This window comes from Polyodon spathula, chromosome 1, assembly GCF_017654505.1.
Source record: "Polyodon spathula isolate WHYD16114869_AA chromosome 1, ASM1765450v1, whole genome shotgun sequence".
Classification (NCBI taxonomy): Eukaryota; Metazoa; Chordata; class Actinopteri; order Acipenseriformes; family Polyodontidae; genus Polyodon; species Polyodon spathula.
In genome coordinates this window covers 56,948,888-56,971,255 of record NC_054534.1, presented here as the reverse complement: position 1 = coordinate 56,971,255, position 22,368 = coordinate 56,948,888, and the positions used below count along the sequence as shown (strand labels likewise).

Below are 22,368 nucleotides of genomic sequence, written 5' to 3'. Positions count from 1 at the left end.
CTTTACAAAACTGTTCAATCTCTGTCAAGTTCCTTGGGGAGCGCTGATAGACAGCAATCTTCAAGTCATGCCACAAATTTTTCACTGGATTTAGGTAGTGGCTCTGACTGGCCACACCATTTTAAACCCAGGCTATAAGGCAACCAAAGGTGAAAATTTGAAAGGGGGTGTAGACTTTCTATAGGCACTATGTGTGTGTGTGTGTGTGTGTGTGTGTGTGTAATATATATATATATATATATATATATATATATATATATATATATATATATATATATATATATATATATATATATATATATATATATATATAAATATATTTTTTACCCTTTACTTAAATAAAGGATGGTAAAACGCAAATGACGTGCACCTAATTGTTGTATATCCGAGTGCATGTCTGTAATATACTACATATTAGAGAGAGGCAGGCTAGTTATATTTCTGGTTTTGTTCACTACATCTGGTTTCCTATAAAGAAAAGCACAACAATTTATATAGTCATGCAAATTGTGTACACAAAAGGTGCACTAGACTGCTGTTATTAACTTAAAAATAAGAGTTGGAAACACTTGCCAAAACAGTTAAAGTGGGTTGTTATATTTACTACTGGGCTCACTAAACTCCATTATAATCCTAACTTTCTTCCTATCCCCCTGCTACCTTCCTCCTCTTGCCCTTCCTTCTCCTGCTCACTTTTGCCTTGCTCTTTGTCCCTCCCGTTCTCCTTCTCCTCCAACACTTCTCCTTTCCTGTCTCTGTGAGCTACTCTGTCCTCTCTTGTGCGGCGAGCCTCTCTTATTTTCTTCAGTATCCGATACCCTCCTGTCTGCCCTGCTGCCTCTGCCATCAGCCGATTCAAATTGGAAAAGACTGTAGAATCTTTTACCACTCCTATTACTGTTGGGGAAGTGCAGGTATAATATGATTATAAAAGATTTTCATTGACAAACTCCAATGGCTTTCGTTCAGTGAAAACCATATGTATTCTCCACTGACAGCATTTAAAAAATGCATTGTAACCATACCCACAAAGCATTACATATAATAAACCTTTCACATTATGCTATGATACATGTTACGGTCATGGACTACTTTGAATGCTTTTGTGGACAAAAATAAAGCATCAACAGGAGCCTAATACAAAGGGAATAGCATATCTAATCGAAACAAAAAAACAACACCAAGATTGAGAAGCATTAAAAATCGATCTAGACAATCACAGAATACAATTGTGAAGTGCTATGTATGTATTGTATGGAAACCAAAGGTTACAAGATACCAACATGGCAGCCATCTTAGGTCACACGTCAAAGAGAAGATTTTGTTAGATTTTGTAGAGGAGTTTCCATTACAATGAAAATAAGAAATCTGCATCTGAAATGGTTAAAGCGGAGGCTCAGGTTTACAAATACATATGTATTAGTATTTTAAAAAAAGAGTCCATCATTAATGATCATTTTATCTTAAGCATTTGTATTAAAAATACAACTTAAATGTGATTAACTGTATATCACATTTATTGAAATCATTCAAGAACCTTTGGTGGACTGCAAGCAGCTATGTAAAGCGCAGGTATCACAACACACATTGAAAAATAAGACTGGTCAATACTGTCACATTTTCTGTAGTACTTCTTTAATTGTTTCAAAATGTGGACAGTTAGATATAGATGCAGACAGTAAGTGCAAACTGGTAACTTCTCACTTACCCATCCAGTGTTGGAATAAGTGATGGTGGTGGTGGAAAACCTGAAACACATGCAATCTGGTTATCCATCACTCACTTTTAGATAAGTTCGCTGCTATTAAATAAGCAGACGTTAACTAGCCAATAAATCATTTTTAACTCTTCCCACCATACAAAGGCAAAAAAGGTAGTCCTAAAAGTAATTCAACAGCCAGCTACCAAGAGGTCTTTGGTTTTTTTCCCAACCAGGTCTCAACAGAGCAAGGAAACATGCCATTTGCTGTATTTTTAACTTCCCATGTAAAAACTTTGAAGTTGTTAATAAAAAAAATAAGTTACAGCAATGGAAAAAAATTGAATAAAAAAATGATATAGCAGATGCCGGTTATTCGTAACCCTGATAAAGACAACTTTTGGTTATTAACAACATTTTCACAGGAACCAATCCCATCCTGTAGCCAACTTTTTTTTTTTTTTTCCCATATTTTTTCAGACGTATTAAACCACTTTAGTAGTAACCTTTACTTTGTCCAAACCCTAACAATGGTTGACCAAAATCCAATACGTTAACCCTGAGCACATTGACAGGACCAAATTGATAAAACCTCAGACACCCTCAAGAGAATGTTAATACACATTCTTCAGCTAGGACTTAAATGAACCCATTGATCAATATTTAACAGCACAATCATATTAGAGATTCAATCTTTAGCCTAGACCACTGGTTCCCAAACGGAGGGCTGGGAGATGGCTTCATGGACCTCAGAACATCCAAAATATTCTCTCCCAAAGGTCCCAGACAATTCTACTTATTGAAAACTGCTGTTAACTGCTGTTACGGTTATTTTTCCTCATCCCTTGAAATCAGCTCAAAATCGCAGACTTTACATTCTACTTATAATTACATTATCGTCCAGTGTTTTTCTAGGTTTCATACCTGTACACAGCGACTGGAGCTCTGGGTACTGAACCAGGCAGACAAGCTTACCTGTATTCTTAAAGTAACAGGTCTGCAAAATCATTACACAACAAAGCTTTAAGAACCTCTGACCAACAGTATACCATTGTTTTGCATATATTAAGCTCTGCAGTCTCTCGTACTCACTAACATGTCCTGTATTTGGACTCTCTCTTCCACAGTTTCATCACTTTAAAGTAACAGGACTTCCCCATTTTTGCTTGAAAAGCTGTATCACTGACAGCAAGGGATCATCGTACATGAATATCAGAGTTAAGATTATTGAAATATGTTTGTGTTGTTTATAATATTGATTGAGAAAATAAATGGTTTTACCTGGAGGTGGTACAGTGATGGGAATTCCTGCAAAAAAACAAATATAAATCAAAAAAATAATTAAATAAGGAGAATGAAAAGTCAGTGCACTGCATGTTAACAAAAAAAAAAAAAAAGTTGAAACTTCCAACTGGATGGCATAAATCAATTTACTTAATGCAATACACATGTTTATGGTACTTACATGTACTAATCAGATATTTTACCCAAGTCAAACACAAAAGGTTCTCGAAAAAAATCACAGAAGCAGTGTCCATACAAAATCGCCAGCAGCAGAACAACCCAGATAACACACAGTAGTGTAGTATCAAAATGTTATATAATAAAATTCCATTAAGCCCAGCAAAAAGACAAAACCAACCCAATTTAAAAAGTGGCACGTTAGACGTAGGAATTTCAAGAATTCATTTTATATCATTCAACACTTTGATCACATTTAACATTAATAAAAGACCACCTGCTGTATGTATTGTTTAATAAGATATGATGGTTTTATAATACAACAATGATGTGTTTTCATCACCAAACTAGAGTATTATTAAATGTGAAGAATACGTTGATCTTGTGATTTATTTTACATGGGTAAAAAGATGCATACTTGAGTATGCATCTTAGATGTCTGCCAACCCTAATGCTGACTAAAAACTGGAAAATTTAAAAATGCGCTTTTCTAACCTAGTTCCTAAAAATGAAAAATTTAAAACCCAGCTGCGTCAGTACGATTAATTCTTTTCTAGATCAAGGGCTTTTCTGAATAGCGTTTGAAATATGGAGTCACAACCCATTTCAAATGTGCAGCTCTAGCTGAAAGGCACCTGCTAACAATTTAATATGTTTTTTTCACAAAAAACCCAGATGTCTCCCACCTCTGAACAGCTGGGACATTTTCTTTACTTTGTGTAAAAAAAAAAAAAAAAAAAAAACACAGAAAAAAGTTTGCAATTCAAACTTTTCATCTTTTCTACAAAATAAATGTTTAATAATGGTAGAAGAAAGTAATTTATTAGAGAAAAAAACTAAATGAATGTTTTTAATTATCCATCAAATATATTAGGTCTTTCTACTTGGGTAGTACTAGAAGTAGCTATTTACCTCTTTTGGCAACATATCCCTACAAGTAAAACCCACATTTAAAACATTAATAAAACAGAGCTTCTATACTGTATGAGTAATACGTTTTTATAAATTGGCTATATTTGAGAGACACTTAAGCTATTTAAAGACATTTAAAAAAAAAAAAAAAAAAACTTAAATTGCCATACCTTTTCAAATTAAATGGAATGTTTTTTTTTTTTTTTTTTTTTATTAAATTACCTGGGAATGACAAATATATGACCTGACAGAGGACTGGACCCAGAGCACTTGGTTACTATTCAAGTGCACTGACAACTGAGCTGTGAAACAATACTATGACATTATCATAACGTTTGTCAGCTGGTCAAAACAATACTAGTACTATTCTACGATAACTTCAATTCATCAGTTTGAGACCATGCTTCCTGCTTCAATCTCTGTTATTTCTAGGTGGATCTGATTTCAAACCTTAGCATATAAAATCAGGTGCATGTAACTTCCGTTTTAGATTGCATTTCCACTCCATGCTTAATAGGTATAATTAATTCATTCATTAATTAAGGACTTGAACAGCGGACTAACTGGTTCAATGTAATAATTACGGATATTCGTGCAACAAAGACCTTGAATGAATGTGGCGAGGTTGCTCCCTGATTCCAACTGAGGTATGCAAAAATGGAAAGTCATTTTGCTTTTTTATTTGTATGATTAAATAAGCTGTGGTGGTCTTTTTCTACATTACTGTAATAATTAACATAAAAATAGAATCAGTTCAATTAATCCCTATAAGGCAAGGTTGGGGGGACACTGAAAGGGAAAGCATGCATGTGTGTGGGTAAGACGGCAATGCAGCTGCCTGCGCAAGACTTGTACCCTGGCTAAATGGAGTACTTCAGATAAAAGCTATTAATCTTTCTATGCTATCCAATGTTTACCAGATCAAAAGAGGCTGAGGGGTAAGGGAGGTTACATCTATGATTACATCCAAGATCTAACTGCTTACAATTAGGCATGGTTCCGGTTAATATATTCCCGTTTGGTAACTATTAGTGTTTGTAAATTGTATGATATTGAGTTCTTTTGATTTACGCAAAAGGGTGCGTGCCATTCCTCTGGCTGAACAGCTATCACACTGCACAGCCATCAAAGTGTGGCATGATACCTTATCAATCTGCTAAACACCATTCATGAACCAGAACAATACACTTCACAATTATATGCATCGAGTGCTCATTAGCTACATTTGCCGCTCATCGCATGACTGCTCTGCACACATTATGGTTTGGAAGTTTTTCTAAGGATATGTTTAAATTCATTTGCATCACAAAAAAGGAGAAAAGTGACCAACGTGTAACATAAAGTACTTCAAAAGGGTGGGGGGTGGGGGGTGGGGGGGCATTTTTCAAAGAGACTTCTGCAGGATGTTTTATATTTTCATTGTATTAATTCTGGCACGGGCACAGTCACTGTAAGGTAACTAACTTTTTTTCTTCTTCACAGAACCTAGGAGATTGCAGATTTTATTTTAGAAAGCACTTTGAAGATGAAGAGTTGGCAGGAACACAATTAAAGCATGGGGCTGCGGGAGCCAAAGACTCAGGCCTTAATGGTTATTTTCAGATTTACTATAAGCACGAAAGGATGTTAAAGAGATTTTACGAACAAGTGAATATCATAAAACTCTCAGAAGCATGTTATCAATAAATACTGTATATAACACTGAACTACATTTTAGTTTCCTTGTGCCTCTTTACATCAACAGGTGACTGGCAAAGAAATCTAAAAGAATTAGAAACTCCACACCTGTGCATCATCTTTCTTGTTTCCAAGCATAATAACCCAAAGCAAAGTTGGAGATTATTAAACTAATTAAAAACTGTTAGTGCCCCACTGATTTATTTTACTATTCATGTATCACATTTAGTGATATTCAGTATTCCCAGTCTGAAGTGTTTTTATTACCAATGCTTTATTTTAATGATTATGGTTATATGTACAACAATAGAATCCAATTGATGCTTAGAACACTTACTAAAATATTATAATAGCATGCTAGGGGTACCGTTAGGGGACCCTTTTCCAGCCTAAACATTAAACTTAAGTCTCAATTCGAACTTTAATGTGACTCAGTACAGACTTGGTAGCGCGATACTTTCTCAAAGTGCTGACAATTACTAACCACAGGACAAGTAGGAGTGTGACGTTTTGTCATATATAGATGTGATACTTCCTTTATAGGATATATTGTATCCTAATAGTATAGCTGCAACGGATGGCACATTTTGACTGGAAGGTTCGGAACATAATACTGTAGGAAGGTTTGAACCTTCGATGGTACTCATTTGCATAATTTACTGGTGACGTTACCATAGCTACCACTTTATATTTGACTGAAAATCCCACTTTACAGGTATGCTATATAAATGGAATAAAACATTTCACATGTAGTTTAAAAGTGTGGTATATAGAACAGTAATCGTGCTTTTATAATTTAATAAAAATACACGTTTATGTACATGTAACTGATGCTGCTTGTGATATAATTAATACAGTAAGCGTGCATGCAGCAGCACAACTGCAGCTGACTTAAGCAAAACAAAGCTTTATTTAAGTTACCCCCCCCCCCCCCCCCCCCCAAGCAGTTTAACTGGCAGTGGATGCGGAGGAGCATTATTATTATATTATTATTATTATTATTATTGATACGCTTGTCACGTGACCACGGAGATTGGTTGTGCCTCCGTGATATATAAATACGAGTCTACCTAAATCGCGATTTTGCGGAAATCGTGAAATTGAGGGGCCACCGCGAAATTCACCTCTTTTAGGGACCAATGCATACAAATACAGAGGAAAAAAACAAAAAAACACCTTGTTTAAATAAACTACTGCACAACGCAAGCTACGCAAACTACGTATCTTCCTTCTGAAGATAGCCTTTTTTTTTATTCCATCCCCATCCTGTGTCCATTGCACTTAAGCAAAAAACAAACAAACAAACAAAAAACTTGCATAAATAACATTTACAAAAAAAAAAAAAAATTCCAAACGTTATTGTTTACTATTCAAATGACAACAACGTTTTAATCAGCCTATCGGTGCGTCTTTACTGCTTTTCTGTGACCTGTAATGTGCAGTTGGGGGTGGGACAAAGTTGGTGCTGCATTTAGGTTGCTAAAATCTGGTTTTCAGCATTTGAAGTAAATATTAGAAAAAGCAAAAGTATATTTCGGCTGATGATCATTTCAAGACATTTCCCAAATAAACTGTAAATGCAGATTGAGGTAATTCTTTTGCATATCTTAAATGTGGCTTTGGAGAAAATACGATTGATTGCTATTTACCTTCAGAATCACACATTAAACAAAAGGCTACTGTTCAGAGCCTCTGCAGAACATAAAATAAAACATCTTTCAGAAACTAAACTGGAAAGTCATCCCAGACAAAAAGTATTCCTATCTACAAGTTAAAACAGTACTACACGATCCAGTACAGCCACCTCGCTTCAACATGCTGCTTACTTTTTCGCAGTTGGAATTTTAGACCCGGATAGCCACGTTTTCTTTGTTTTGACTCGGTACTACTAAAATAAATTATTGGATGGGACAAATAACACATCAACGAACGTGCTGCATACATTGCCTTTATTAAAGGAAGCCAGATTCCTTTGGGTAACCGAGTTGTGTGGCTGTTTCTAATCGATTTCCACATCTGTATAATTTGGCAAAGCTTTGCCTTAACTTCCAACCAATTCAGTGGATGCAGAACGTGCAATCTCAAATTATGGACAAGCCAATTGCAGAGGGATGCTGCATGCTTGCCTTTAACAAATGACAGCACTTTGTTTTAGTAAGGAAGCAAGCACCACTATTTTAGGTTTTACAGCGTTCTGAAATACTGCCTACTTAGGTTTATTTAATGTTTAAAAAGGTCAGTGAAATCCTAATTTTATTCCGCAACCTACCCGTGAAAAATACGTAAATTTACCGCAATTTAAGTAGACCCCTATATATAAACAGTCGCTTGCAGTTGTTTTTTTTTTTTTGTCTTCCGGGCTTTTAACAACAACAACAAAAAAAATCCCGAACAGCAGAGGCGTTTCAAGACATTTCTTTCAATACAGCTTACACTATACAACGCTTTGCTGGTCGAGATGGCGAATTAAGAAATTAAAGGTTTTCCTCTGGATATCATAAACTGGAATGGGGATGGGTGGATGGTGCTCAGTTTTCTAAATTAAAATTATCAGTGTTAGCAGATATTTTGTATGTTTCAAATATATTCCATCATAGCACTTCTCTTACATTGTCTAGTAAACTAGGTATTTAGTACATATTTTACTTAAGCACTACAACCGCTACAGGTACTACACCCACCCACCCCCCCATATGGGAGTATAGTAGAGCTGTTGTATGTATATAGGTCAATTCTTTTTTTTCCACATACTTTGAGAACAGTGATGAAATTTCAGGCTTTTACCCTGGTAGCTCACCTCACCTGGATCATTCAGAAACAGTCATTTGCCAGAGAGTAATGGGCTTGTATCACCCCACCCCCACACCCAACAGGGCTGCTACGATTAAATCGAATGGTATTTATTGAAAAATCGATTTTAAATCACTATATACATTAATATAAATACTGAATAAATCGATTCAATTACATTTTTGCAACATGCATAGTTAACAACATTTAAAGTTTATCAACAAAACTACCTCAAACGCCCTACATTGCTATTTTCAGTTTTTCTGCCAGACAAGCAGTGGGAGTGCTCTTCTTTTCCTGCTAGTGTTAACTAGCATCTGATTTGCTGGTCTCAACCTACCAGTTAATCAGTTTTGAAAATGCTCTGCAAGTACACGACCTCTGTGTATTCGATGTAAACAAAAAAAGTTAGTTTGTGCTTCTTTGGAGTTTCAAAGCAAACTGTTAAACCTGGGAATAATACTGTTCATGTTTTTTTTTTTACGATGTATTTTTCAAAACTGGGCTGAGTGCTCCATCTCTGTTTCCTGACTGATGGCCACATCTAGGTCGATGCAAGTACAAATCAGTGCTGCCCACAGCTGATAAAACTAATTATGTGCATTCGAGGAGATTTTTGGAATCGGGTATCTGTCATTGGAACCGGGTATTGAGTCCAATTCCGGTTCCCAATCTATTTAGAAAAATGTCAATGTGTGAGAAGGAGAGGGGTTGGTATTCATATAAATATAGACAAGCACTAGTGCTATAGTTCTGCGTCTGCATAAAAAAAAAAAAAAATTTGAAAGACAGCAACAATCACAAAGCAAAAAATAAATTAAACTAAACTCATACCCGCGATCAGACTGTAGTCCAAAACAAGGACAAAAAAACAAACATATAGTCTAGTTAAGCATATGTATGAACATGTCCATTACAGTTATCAAATTTATTTGACAGAAATGAACAGTATTTGATAATTATGTTTTTTTTTTAAACATACTACCCAGTAGATATCACTCACTTGGTGGAGGAATCAGTGGAGGTGCAGTGCCGACGTTGGGGGGAGGTGGTAGAAATGGGGGAGGGGGGATATTTGGAGGCAGAGATCCAGGTGGGAAAAATGGAGGCAACTTGGCAGGTGCAGGTGCAGGTGCAGGCGCAGGCGCAGGTGCAGCATCTGCATCTGAGGTGGAATGTTCTGAAATGACCTGGGGGATACAGAAAAAGGCCAGTGTTTACTAATGTGTCCTATGCATCATTAACGTTCTACCTTTGGAGGCATGAATTTTAACCCATTTCTACAAACCATCTACCATTCCCTATAGATATATGTTTGCTGATTTAATATAAAACCTCTTCATGAAATTGCAGAAAAGTCCAGACCTCCTGGTAAAACTAATACAATGACCCATCTTCATTGCTTCAACCTTATGAGCCTCCCAGGAATACAGAAGGTGGCTGGTTATGAATGAACATTAGAACCTCATGCCAACTGTAATACAAATAGTTCTCAAGCTCCAATCCTAAAACACTGCAGCCTGCTGCCAGAAACATAGTCACTATAAATGACTACTGATGACTGCTGGCAGTACCACTGGGTGATCTCACAGCTGCTCCAAATCAGCACAAGGTGTCAAGGAGGGAGTGGTTCACAGGTAATTCTACAACAGATGAGCACATGCACAGGTGTGAATTGAAATAATGACCTGAATATTATTGCTGTCGTTGTTGTGTCGGCGCCGCCCCTCGACGCGGCTGATGGTGGCAGTCTGTCCCCCGATCACATTGATCGTTCCTGGTACCTTCCTGGAAAAGGCAACAAGTTTTTTCTTTGCTGCAGTCAAATACAAACTGTGCAATCTATCCAAATGGCTGAACTGATTTGATTTGTATGTGCCATGAACAACCTCTTCAGCAACCTCTTTATTATTGAACAGAGAAGATTAGTTCAGATATTGTAGAGCCTACCTATTTTTCTGTACACTGTGTTGTATGTGCTTCGTCATTGTGTTGATATGTAAATAAATCCAGTTCGCCTGCGGGGTGTATCAACTTCAACCTAAGACTCGATCTCCTTCCTGTCACTCAGCTGTGAATGCACGCACCCACATGGCAGACGGCTACACTGCCACAAGCATTAATACCCTGTATCTTTCTCGACAAGGGATTTAGGGGAGTTCCCTAATAAAAGCTGAATCTCAAAACAATACTTGTGTGGCAAAATAAGCTGATCCCTGGAGCCAGCATTACACTTCAGCAATCAACACCAGACAGAAGTATATCTACATTATCAGATGGAAAGCAACGCAAATCGATGGAGATGCAGATGGATCACATTAGTTTAGTGTAAAGCTACATCTTAGTTGGTGCTTATCTTGGCGAGAGCCGAGTTCAAATCAGCATGAAGTTTAACATCTACTCTCATGTAATGGAAATTGTGTGAATATAGTAATTGTTAGTTGTGTATAATGGTATTTAAAACGGGATTCATTCATCCGAATCTTTACATATCCACCCTTACTCTGGCCCCCCGCAGTATGATATGCGACGGATTACATACATGTATATTAGTACATAAATTGTATTTAACTGTAGCATATACAAATCAATTTTGAAGGATAAAGAATTGCATTCAAAACAGGATTTGAATAAAGAACAATACAGGAGTTGTATTGTTAAGTAGGACTTGCCACTTAACAAGGTACAGTGCAAGTGTTATGATAATGTTGTATGGGTAAGGTGCCGGAGTACATCATTCTATTTTGTGTGTAAAAATGAAAGGAGTTCAAGAATCAAGACGGACATTGCCAAAGTAACACTACCAAAAAAACAAAAAAAAACCCCACAAGCATACATACTGGTCAGATTAAAAAGCCAGCCAACCTTTCTTATTAGTTCTACAGCAGAATCCCAGAGTTAAAAACACCAAACTTACGAACTGACCGGTCTACCGAACACCTCACTTTCAACTGGAAGTACGCAATTACTCAACCATGCTTGCAATGCAACCAGACAGATGCTCCTATAAGCGGAGTGCTGGTCATGGAGAAGGCAAAATTACTGTAAAAACAAATGTATCCAGAAAAGCGAGACAGATTTCAAAGCAAGTACGAGCAATTTTACTAGGCGCATTTTAGTTTTAAACAAAGCACAGGTCCGCCCCCACCCTCGTCCCACAAACCAAAGGAGGCCGAGTGACTGAGCAAGCTACACGAATGCATTTTGTTTAAAAACAAACAAAAAAAAAAAAAAAAAAAAAAAAAAAGAGGTGGATCTGAGCAACACACACACACCGACATAAACAAACAAGATAGCTGCTTCTGCATCCAGCACTCAAAGAGCATCTCGGACACTTGCCAAGCTTTTTGAGATGTTATTGTAATAAAATAATAAAATAATGACTTGAGGAGTTTGGTGATAAAGCGAATGATCAGGATTTGATTTATCAGTAAGCACTACTATGAATTTTGTGATAAATACACTGAACAAGGGGTGAGGCAGTGCCTTTTAAACCTGTTTTACTATGAATACAATTACCTTTAAAACAGCGCATATAAAACAGTGTGAAAATAAACTGGACCCGACGCGCTTGGCACGCTATATGGGCCGCAAAGGGTTAAATCTGTGTTTTTGCTAGTTACAATTTCAATAGCGTTTCCCAATTTAGACACAAAAAACGATCAATGTTAAAGTGATCGTATGATTTATAATATTACTATATATATATATATATATAATATATATATATATATATATAGATTATATATATATATATATATATATATATATAAATACTTTAGAACCATAACAATGAGTACTGCATTACTGTGCTGTATCCTTGTATTTTACACCAGACTGAGGCTGTAAGTAGCATTTATTAAAACCACCAAAAACTCTTTTTCAGAGTTAGGCATTTCAGATTTATGAACAACCTCAATTCCCAAGGTGTTCGTAACTCGGAGGTTCTACTGTACATATAAAAAAAAATTATGTTGTAGATTACCTGGTCTTATTTCAAGTCTTACAAATGACATGCTTGTTAAGTTTATTTTGTGGAAGCTTTTGCCAGAATTAGTTTTTCTTGGCCTTCATTCTTGTACAAATGTCCTTGGAGAATGTTATAATTACAAAAAGGACCAAGGACTCTGCTTCCAGGTACAAGACCACCCACATTGAAAGCTGCAGCTGTGTTGGTTGTTTCTGTATGGAGTCTAAACTGTATGTTTCTGGTAATTGAAATGTATATATTTTCACAAAACATATACAGATAAAGTGCTTCCAAAAAGGAGAATTGGTCTCAGGTTGAAACAAACTGAGACACATTGTTACTAATGCACAAGGGGGATTAAAATGTGCCTTTGTAATCTAAAGAGGCATGACATTTATTTGCAATATAGTAGTCTCCGTGTATCCGAACACTTCCTAAGAGTACACTTCGGCTTAGGGAACAACCTTAGGGTGCAACAGAATTTTCCCATTGTTAATGATCCAGCTAAAGGAACAGGAAGTTTGCTTAAAATAACACCATTCTGGCAATGACAGTGATTCATTGCTAATTGAATCAGAACTGAGACAGTACTGTTTTGTAACCTGATAACTCAAAACGGTTTATTTAGCCTTTTCAAAACGCTTACCACAAGACTAATCTAGAGCTGCTGCTGCATTTAACAGGTGTGTAGGGCAGGGCGGTGTTATAACCGTTGTGTTAATTCACGTATTCATAATTACTGCTGCATTTTTACTGTATGTAGTGGTGCTTTGTTAATTTATTTTGTCCGTTTATGTTATTTTACTATTACAGTTTATTAACACATACATGCCTATTTTTTTCTTATTCTGTTAACTTCATATGTTGATGCACGAGAGAAGTAATAACCACATTTGTTTTTACTGATTCAAGTATTTTAAGAGAAGACGAAAGATTAAAAAATGAAACATAAAAAAAGTTACCCTTTATGGGTTTCTTAGTTAGACCTGTATTAGTGTCATCAGAAAGACAGGCATAATGGATTCTGGTATTCTGAATAACTTGTGGGAGATATGTAGCAAGTTTCATTATAATTAGAAAGTGGTTCTTTAAATATACAGTATTCTCTGGCTAAGAGCATACCCCTTTATTACATATGTCATGACACAAGTGCACCAACATATGAAAGGAACAAGAGAAAAGCAATAGGAAAGCCTGCGTTAATAATTTCTAAATAATCTGATAAACTAAATGTTAAAGCAGCAGCAGCTCAGTTTTGAAGACTGAATAAACCATTTGAATTTGATGATGAGTTAACAGGTTACAAAACAGTACTGTATCAGTTTTTAAATCGGTTAGCGGCGAAATCGCTATCAGTGGTAAAAAGGTGTTCTTTTAAGCGAAGTTCCTGTTCCTTTAGGTGGAGCATTTACAATGGGACAATTCTGGTTCACCACAAGGGTGTTCCCTAAGCCAGTGTGTTCTTAGGAGGTGTTCCTATATGCCAAGACTACTATATATAAAAAAATGTGGCATATGCATGTACAGCCGCTTCCATTATATCCCCAGCAGGGTAATAATAATAATTGATTATCAATCAAAGCAAGCAGCGAACTTTTCTTGAACTTGATGAATACATTTTGACAGGAGAGGTGCCTGCAATTACTACTGACCAATAATTGTTCACTGTTGACAGACTAATCCAGTGCATCAGTGGCCTGATACTGCACATATGGGGAGGAAAAAATTTAATTGTATTGTGAAGTTTACAAAGGGATGGCAACTCTAATATTCCAAACTGATTATTTTGCTAAAGGTAAAATACTGTAATCTCCTCTTCAAGCTTAACACTTATTTGTTTCATGCAAACATAGATCATCATGACCTGTATTTTGATAAATTCTAAAATACAAGTCCTAATAATAGGACATAATCTTTAGCCATCTGTACAAGGCTCAATACTATGGAACCCCACAGACATGCACGAATCAGACAGTGTGCTAGCTAAACAATATTGTAATAAATAGTGTGTGTCACATGGAGACTGCCATCCAAATTCCAAAAAAAACCATATCCTTACTTCATCGATTTCACAATTACTTCTCTACACAAAATAAAATATATGTATACAAAACAGAAAATAAAGATTACAATTGCTCTACCATTAATGCACTAGACATTCAGATTCAGGTTTTAGAACTTTTAGCTGATAGTTGAGGCTTGGTGATTGATCCCTCATGCAGCAGAGCCATGCAAAACTTACGTATAAAATGATGTATCTTGAGAAGCTGGGCCTCCTGACCAGTGAGTGGGAGAAATCCTATTTGGTTAGAAAGAAATAAGGAACAATTAAAACAAACAAACATGGGCACCAGATTTAAAGAGCAAGTCCTCGCGTGCTGCTACAACTGTTTAAATAATGTACCTGTAATTTTTCTTTCATTGTTAACATCTTCACAACTTTTTACACTTACAACTTTAAAGTCTGTTTCAATGCTCTATGCACTGGGGTTTGAAATCTGTCCTCTAAAATCACTGCAGGAAGCGTGATTTAAAAAAAAAAAAAAAAAAAATATAAGAGCTCTGGCTTTTCAGTTCCATCATGGATAGTTATTGCTGTGTTACCGGTTTGACAATGTGGGCAATAATCCATGCACGATCACTGCACTAGAGGACATTTTAATTAAAGCTTTGAAATAGAGTAAAAGTGTAAAAAGTTGTCAGGATGTTAACAATGAAAAGAAAATAGGGGTACATTGTTTTAAAAGTTGTAGCAACACATAGGGATGTGTAACGCTATATTTTTAGGAACCCTGTTACTTCTCTTTAAATCATCACGTCCCTTAGCTCAAGCAACGAAAGACAGCTCCAAGACCGCAGTGCCACAAAACATTGGAGTTGTCTGCCACTATTTTCCCCAATGATGTAGTTGCACAAGTATGTTAGGAGTCAGAGATGCCATGATACCTCTTCCCGATATGATCACAAGCTATTTGTCATGTGCATATTTATGAAATTCACAAACAAAACCCAGACTCTAGACCAAACTTGAGCCTTAACTAGATTTTATTATCCCCCCCCCCCCCCCGTATTCAATTGCGAGTCCACTTTTCAATACATACACGTATTACAAATTCAACATTTAAAATCAGCCTAGAAATTTTTTTTATATACACACACACACACACACACACACACACACACACACACGGTAAAGTAGCAGGAACAGGGACAGATTCCTCCCTGTCTAAAACAGGTTAGTTCTGTTGATTTGGTAATTGGCAATTGTTTAATTATTAATTATCCCCTGCACCTGGCTATCATTGTAAATTAGAGCCAGGTGCAGGGTATTTAAAGAAAGCAGCCAGTCTGTTCAGGGCTGCTGGTGTATGAGGAGCCCGGTTGAGGGTGATTTCAACAGAAACAAAAAGGTAGTGTTAAAAGCCTTTTTTGTGTGTGCTGTTTTGCCAGTGTGTGTTACAGGTAAACAGCGTAGCTGTCCTGTATTAGCTAGGTTCCTGTGTGTAGTAGTTAGAGCTCAAGAAAGAGCTAGGTGTTTGTTTATTTCTGTTTCTGTTTATTAAAAGTGCGCATAAGCGCTAAAAAAAATCAATTTCTGTGTCCTGGATCCTGAATTAAAGGGGCAATGAACCTTGAGACTTACAGAATTCATCACGTATGGTGGCAGCGTGTGTGGGTGCCCCTACAACCCAGTAAAATGGAAAGCCTACAGGAATTGATCGCTAAGATCAACACGAACACTGCTACTCAAAATAGAGCAGAATAGAAAGTGGAGGCAGGAACTTGGACTGCCACAGCTGGAGCCGACTGAGCTGGAGCTGCTGCTCCAAAAGTGGGAGCAGGCAAGAGAAGCCCCGCTGTCTCCAGCGCCTGAAGGAGAATTATTTGGTAATTGTTAATTATCCCCTGCACCTGGCTATCATTGTAAATTAGAGCCAGGTGCAGGGTATTTAAAGAAAGCAGCCAGTCTGTTCAGGGCTGCTGGTGTGCGAGGAGCCTGGTTGAGGGTAATTTCAACCAAAACAAAAAGGTAGTGTTAAAAAGCTTTTTTTGTGTGTGCTGTTTTGTAAGTGTGTGTTACAGGTAAACAGCTTAGCGGTCCTGTGTGTAGTAGTTAGAGCTCAAGAAAGAGTTAGGTGTTAGTTTTGTTTATTTCTGTTTTATTAAAAAGTGCACGTAAGAGCTAAAAAAATCAATTTCTGGGTCCTGAATTAAAGGGGCAATAAACCTTGAGTTACAGAATTCATCACTATATATATATATATATATATATATATATATATATATATATATATATATATATATATATATATATATATATATATATATATACACACACACATACACACAGTGCCTTGCAAAAGTATTCAGACCCCTGACCAATTCTCTCATATTACCGAATTACAAATGGTACATTGAAATTTCGTTCTGTTTGATATTTTAAACATAAACCCAGAATCAATTATTGTAAGGTGACATTGGTTTTATGCTGGGAAATATTTCAGAAAAATAAAAAACTCGAATACTTATGCAAGCAAGATATTTGACACCTGTGCTGTAGAAGCTCCCAGTTTGCACCGATGAAAGAAATTGCCCTAACGAGGACAATTACCTTACCATTGGCCTCCACCTGTGAACCACTAAAGCTGCTATCACATTTTCCGGATAAAAACCCTACTGTTGAAGGATTATTGGTAAGGCTGTGAATCTGAAGGAAAATGGAAGACCAAAGAGCACTCTACAGAAGTTAAAGTAATACAAATGCATAGATTAGAGAAAGGGTACAAAATAATATCCAAGTGTTAGGATATCCCAGTGAGCACAGTTGGATCAATAATCAGGAAGTGGAAGCTGCATCACACCACCCAGGCACTGCCAAGAAAAGGCCGTCCCTCAAAACTCAGCGCTCAAACAAGAAGGAGACTTGTGAGAGAAGCCACAGAGAAACCAACAATCACTTTGAAGGAGCTACAGAGTTCAGTGGCTGGGAGTGGAGTAATGGTGCACCAGTCAACCATATCAGAGCTCTGCATAGCACTGGCCTGTATGGGAGGGTGGCAAGAAAAAGCCGTTACTCAAAAAGTACCATCTGAAAGAACGTCTGGAGTTTGCCAGAAAGCATGAGAGTGACCCAGCTGCGATGTGGGAAAAAGGTTTTGTGGTCAGATGAGACCAAGATAGCGCTTTGAGTTTTGGTCAAAAAGCTTTATGTGTGGCGCAAACCAAACACTGCCCATGCCTCAAGACACACCATCCCTACAGTGAAGTATGGTGGTGGCAGCATCATGCTGTGGGGATGCTTCTCATCAGTAGGGTCTGGGCATTTTGTTACAATTGAAGGAAGAATGAATGGAGCAAAATACAGGAAAATACTGTAAGAGAATCTGCTTCAGTCCGCTAAAAAACTGAAGCTTGGGAGGAAATTCACTTTTCAGCAGGACAATGATCCCAAGCACAAGGCCAAAGCAACATTGGAGTGGCTCAAGAACAAAAAGGTGAATGTCCTACAGTGGCCCAGTCAAAGTCCTGATCTCAATCCCATAGAGAATCTGTGGCACTACTTGAAAATTGCAGTCCACAAGCGTCATCCAACCAACCTGAACAAGCTGGAGCAAATCTGCCAAGAAGAATGGACCAAAATCACTCCGACACTGTGTGCAAAGCTGGTACATACTTACCCCAAAAGACTTAAAGCTGTTACTGCAGCGAAAGGTGGCTCTACCAAATATTAATGTGTGGGGGTTGAATACTTATTCAAGCAAGATATTTCAGTTTTTTATTTTTCTTAAAAATATTTCCCAACATAAAACCAGTATCACCTTACAATAATTGATTTTGAGTTCAAGTGTTTTAAAATTAAATATCAAACAGAATGAAATTTCAATGTACCATTTGTAATTCAGTAATGAGAGAATTGGTCAGGGGTCTGAATACTTTTGCAAGCCACTGTGTATGTATATATACACACACTTAGCAAATCAACATTTAACATGTTAAACCTGGGTTAAATCAGTGAAAAAATACATGTAACTTAATTGTATTTTTTTTGTTGTTGTTAAACTTGGCGATTCAACATTTACAGATAAATCTGAAAAACATTATCATTTAGCAATTAAATTGGGTTTTGAAAAAATTAAAAGTATGCACACCGGGAGCGAATTGAACGACACGAACACAGCACAAGTACAAAAGATGATGTAGCTAGTCATGAAAAGAAAAGACTGTCTCCTTTTGTGGAGATGAAATAAAATAAATAAAACACAAGAGAATGGGTACACCACACACTAAAAAAGAATACCACCGGCTTGGTAAGAGCTAATGTCACTATTATTATTAAAACAAAGAGCGTCATTTTTACAGAAATATAAAACCAGTGTGTGGTGCCCCCCTCCCACCTGTCACTTTTACTAAAATTAAGGGGAAATAAAGAGAGATAGACATACCATTAATTTCCAATTGTTCTGCTATTTCTTGACAAGTGGTGTCATTCTTTTTATTACCTTTATAACCATGGACACTGGAAGAACATAACATTTTTTGAACACAACATTTACACTCTCATTTGTGTCGACTTTTTTATTTTATTTCTGTGGTTATCTCTGCATGAGCGAGACACTACCTTTGACCTTATTTCCGATTGGTCCCTAACGACATGAACAGCTCAGAGCAAAAACACAAATAAAACAAATGTATTTCTGTATTTGCTTGCTTCATTCGCGCTGCTCGCTTTGCTTGCATTGTGCATTACTCCATTTAAATCAAAAGTTAATTATTTTTGATTTGCAAGCTTGCGTCCGGTATGCATAGCTCTTTAACATGCAAGCCAATGCCCACTGACTCATTTGATCTGGCATCATATGCTTCAGAGCTGCACTAAAGTGATCGTCAATGGCTCATTTGAAAGGTAAGAACTTTGCCTAATTAGCTGTCATTATATAAAATGGTCTATCCTTCAAATCTTTTTTACAGAACAGCTCCTTTAGTCAGTCGCGCGTCCGTTAGTTACTCTCCGCGCCTCCCCAGTTTGCGCACCACTGCTCTAGACAAAGGTAACAGTGTAATTACATTACACAACATAGAACCACTAGCAAACTCAGACCACAACATGGTCTCATTTGAAATATTTTTTAAAACCCCCAAAGTAATGACTAAAGCAAAGGTTTACAATTTTAGAAAAGCAAACTATGAAGGTATGAAACAGAGACTAACAGAAGTAGATTGGAGTAAAATAGAGAAAACACCCACAGAAAAAGGATGGCTGTTCTTCAAAAATGTAGTACTAGAGGCACAAAACAATTACATCCCTAAAGTAGACAAATCTAAATGTAAAACTAAATTGCCAAAATGGCTTAATAGATCAATTAAAAAAAATATTCAGCGAAAAAAAGGCACTTTACAGAGCATTAAAAAGGGACCACAAAAAAGTACACAGAAAGAGTACACGGAACTGCAAACGCAAGTCAAAAAGGAAGATAGAAAGGCCAAGAGAGAAATAGAAATGAGCATTGCTAAAGGGGCTAAAACCAATTCCAAAATGTTTTTCCAATATTACAACAGCAAGAGAACATTGAAAGAGGAGGTTAAATGTCTAAGAGATACAAATGGCAAAATCGTAGATGAAGAAAAAAAATAGCAAATATATTAAATGATTACTTTTCACAAGTTTTTACAAAGGAGGATACGGACAATATGCCCCACATGTCATCCAGTTCCTATCCAGTTTTAAATAACTTTAGCATAACTGAGGCAGAAGTATTAAAGGGACTAGGAGCTCTTAAAATAAACAAATCCCCTGGGCCGGATGAGATCCTTCCAATAGTACTCAAAGAAATGAAAGAAGTTATTTACAAACCGCTAACCAAGATCATGCAGCAGTCTTTTGACACAGGGATGGCACCGACAGACTGGAAAATTGCAAATGTAATACCGAGCCACAAAAACGGAAACATAACTGAACCAGGTAACTACAGACCAGTAAGCCTGACTTCTGTTATATGCAAACTATAATAAGATCCAAAATGGAAAATTACCTATATGGTAACAGGGTCCTGGGAGACAATCAACATGGTCTTAGGAAAGGAAGATCATGTCTAACTAACTTGCTTTATTTTTTTGAGGATGCAACATCGATAATGGATAATTGCAAAGCATATGACATGGTTTATTTAGATTTCCAGAAAGCTTTTGACAAAGTCCCGCACAAAAGATTAATTCTCAAACTGAACGCAGTAGGGATTCAAGGAAACACATGTACATGGATTAGGGAGTGGTTAACTTGTAGAAAACAGAAAGTACTGATTAGAGGAGAAACCTCAGAATGGAGTGTGGTAACCAGTGGTGTACCACAGGGATCAGTATTAGGTCCTCTGCTATTCCTAATCTACATTAATGATTTAGATTCTGGTATAGTAAGAAAACTTGTTAAATTTGCAGACGACACAAAAACAGGAGGAGTGGCAAACACTGTTGCAGCAGCTAAGGTCATTCAAAATGATCTAGACAAGATTCAGAACTGGGCAGACACATGGCAAATGACATTTAATAGAGAAAAGTGTAAGGTACTGCATGCAGGAAATAAAAATGTGCATTATAAATATCATATGGGAGATACTGAAATTGGAGAAGGAATCTATGAAAAAGACCTAGGAGTTTTTGTTGACTCAGAGATGTCTTCATCTAGACAATGTGGGGAAGCTATAAAAAAGGCCAACAAGATGCTCAGATAGATAGATACATTGTGAAAAGTGTTGAATTTAAATCAAGGGAAGTAATGTTAAAACTGTACAATGCATTAGTAAGACCTCATCTTGAATATTGTGTTCAGTTCTGGTCACCTCGCTATAAAAAAGATATTGCTGCTCTAGAAAGAGTGCAAAGAAGAGCGACCAGAATTATTCCGGGTTTAAAAGGCATGTCATATGCAGATAGGCTAAAAGAATTGAATCTGTTCAGTCTTGAACAAAGAAGACTACGCGGCGACCTAATTCAAGCATTCAAAATACTAAAAAGGTATTGACAATGTCGACCCAAGGGACTTTTTCGACCTGAAAAAAGAAACAAGGACCAGGGGTCACAAATGGAGATTAGACAAATGGGCATACAGAACAGAAAACAGGAGGCACTTTTTTACACAGAGAATCGTGAAGGTCTGGAATCAACTCCCCAGTAATGTTGTTGAAGCTGACACCCTGGGATCCTTCAAGAAGCTGCTTGATGAGATTCTTGGATCAATAAGCTACTAACAACCAAACGAGCAAGATGGGCCGAATGGCCTCCTCTCGTTTGTAACCTTTCTTATGTTTTTATATTCTTACATCCATCAACTGAAGCCTTCATACATTATTTTAATAGAACTGCTACTGTACATCATGTTAGTAATGAAATGTAAATGAAAAATAAACAGACACATTTTCAAAAGCATTAAAATAAGAACAAGGTTGCTAAGGTCTTTCTAAAACCTGAAAGGTACAATTAAAAGGGATGTATTAAACTTTACTGTCAACCACCCTTTTAAAAGTACACAGCGTTTCAGTGACTTATAACAAACTTTGTTCCCTTTTGAAAAATCATGTCCTAAATGTTTGTTTTTTTCTACAGTAGGCTACTGACCTGGACGGTGGAATTCCTGGTTTGAAGATGTTAGTAGGAGAGGTAAAATCAACTTTAGGTGTCGGTAAACCGACTTCCTTTTCAGCATTTCCAGTTCTTCCCTGCTGAACCTAGAAGAGTTTCATAAATGTATTTAATTTCAACATACTCTTCAACTTCCAAATACTGCAGTTAAATATAAAGCTAAGGTAGTTAACCACAGAAAGGCCTTTGTGGATCCAATGTTAACCACACTTTGAATACTGTATCT

General features: G+C 36.8%; 1 protein-coding gene across 2 annotated transcripts in view; it reads right to left on the bottom strand.

Annotated features, from left to right (window-relative positions):
• The window catches only part of LOC121320017 (pre-mRNA 3'-end-processing factor FIP1-like), a 48,554-nt gene that overhangs the window by 12,651 nt on the left and 13,535 nt on the right, over nt 1-22,368 (bottom strand). For both annotated transcript variants that reach the window (XM_041258127.1, XM_041258135.1), the window contains exons 8-13: nt 22,119-22,228; nt 14,752-14,808; nt 10,228-10,327; nt 9,543-9,729; nt 2,981-3,007; nt 1,709-1,748 (exon numbers count right to left, since the gene is read on the bottom strand). In XM_041258127.1, the coding sequence (XP_041114061.1) occupies nt 1,709-1,748; nt 2,981-3,007; nt 9,543-9,729; nt 10,228-10,327; nt 14,752-14,808; nt 22,119-22,228 (521 nt within the window). The remainder of the gene's footprint in view (nt 1-1,708; nt 1,749-2,980; nt 3,008-9,542; nt 9,730-10,227; nt 10,328-14,751; nt 14,809-22,118; nt 22,229-22,368) is intronic.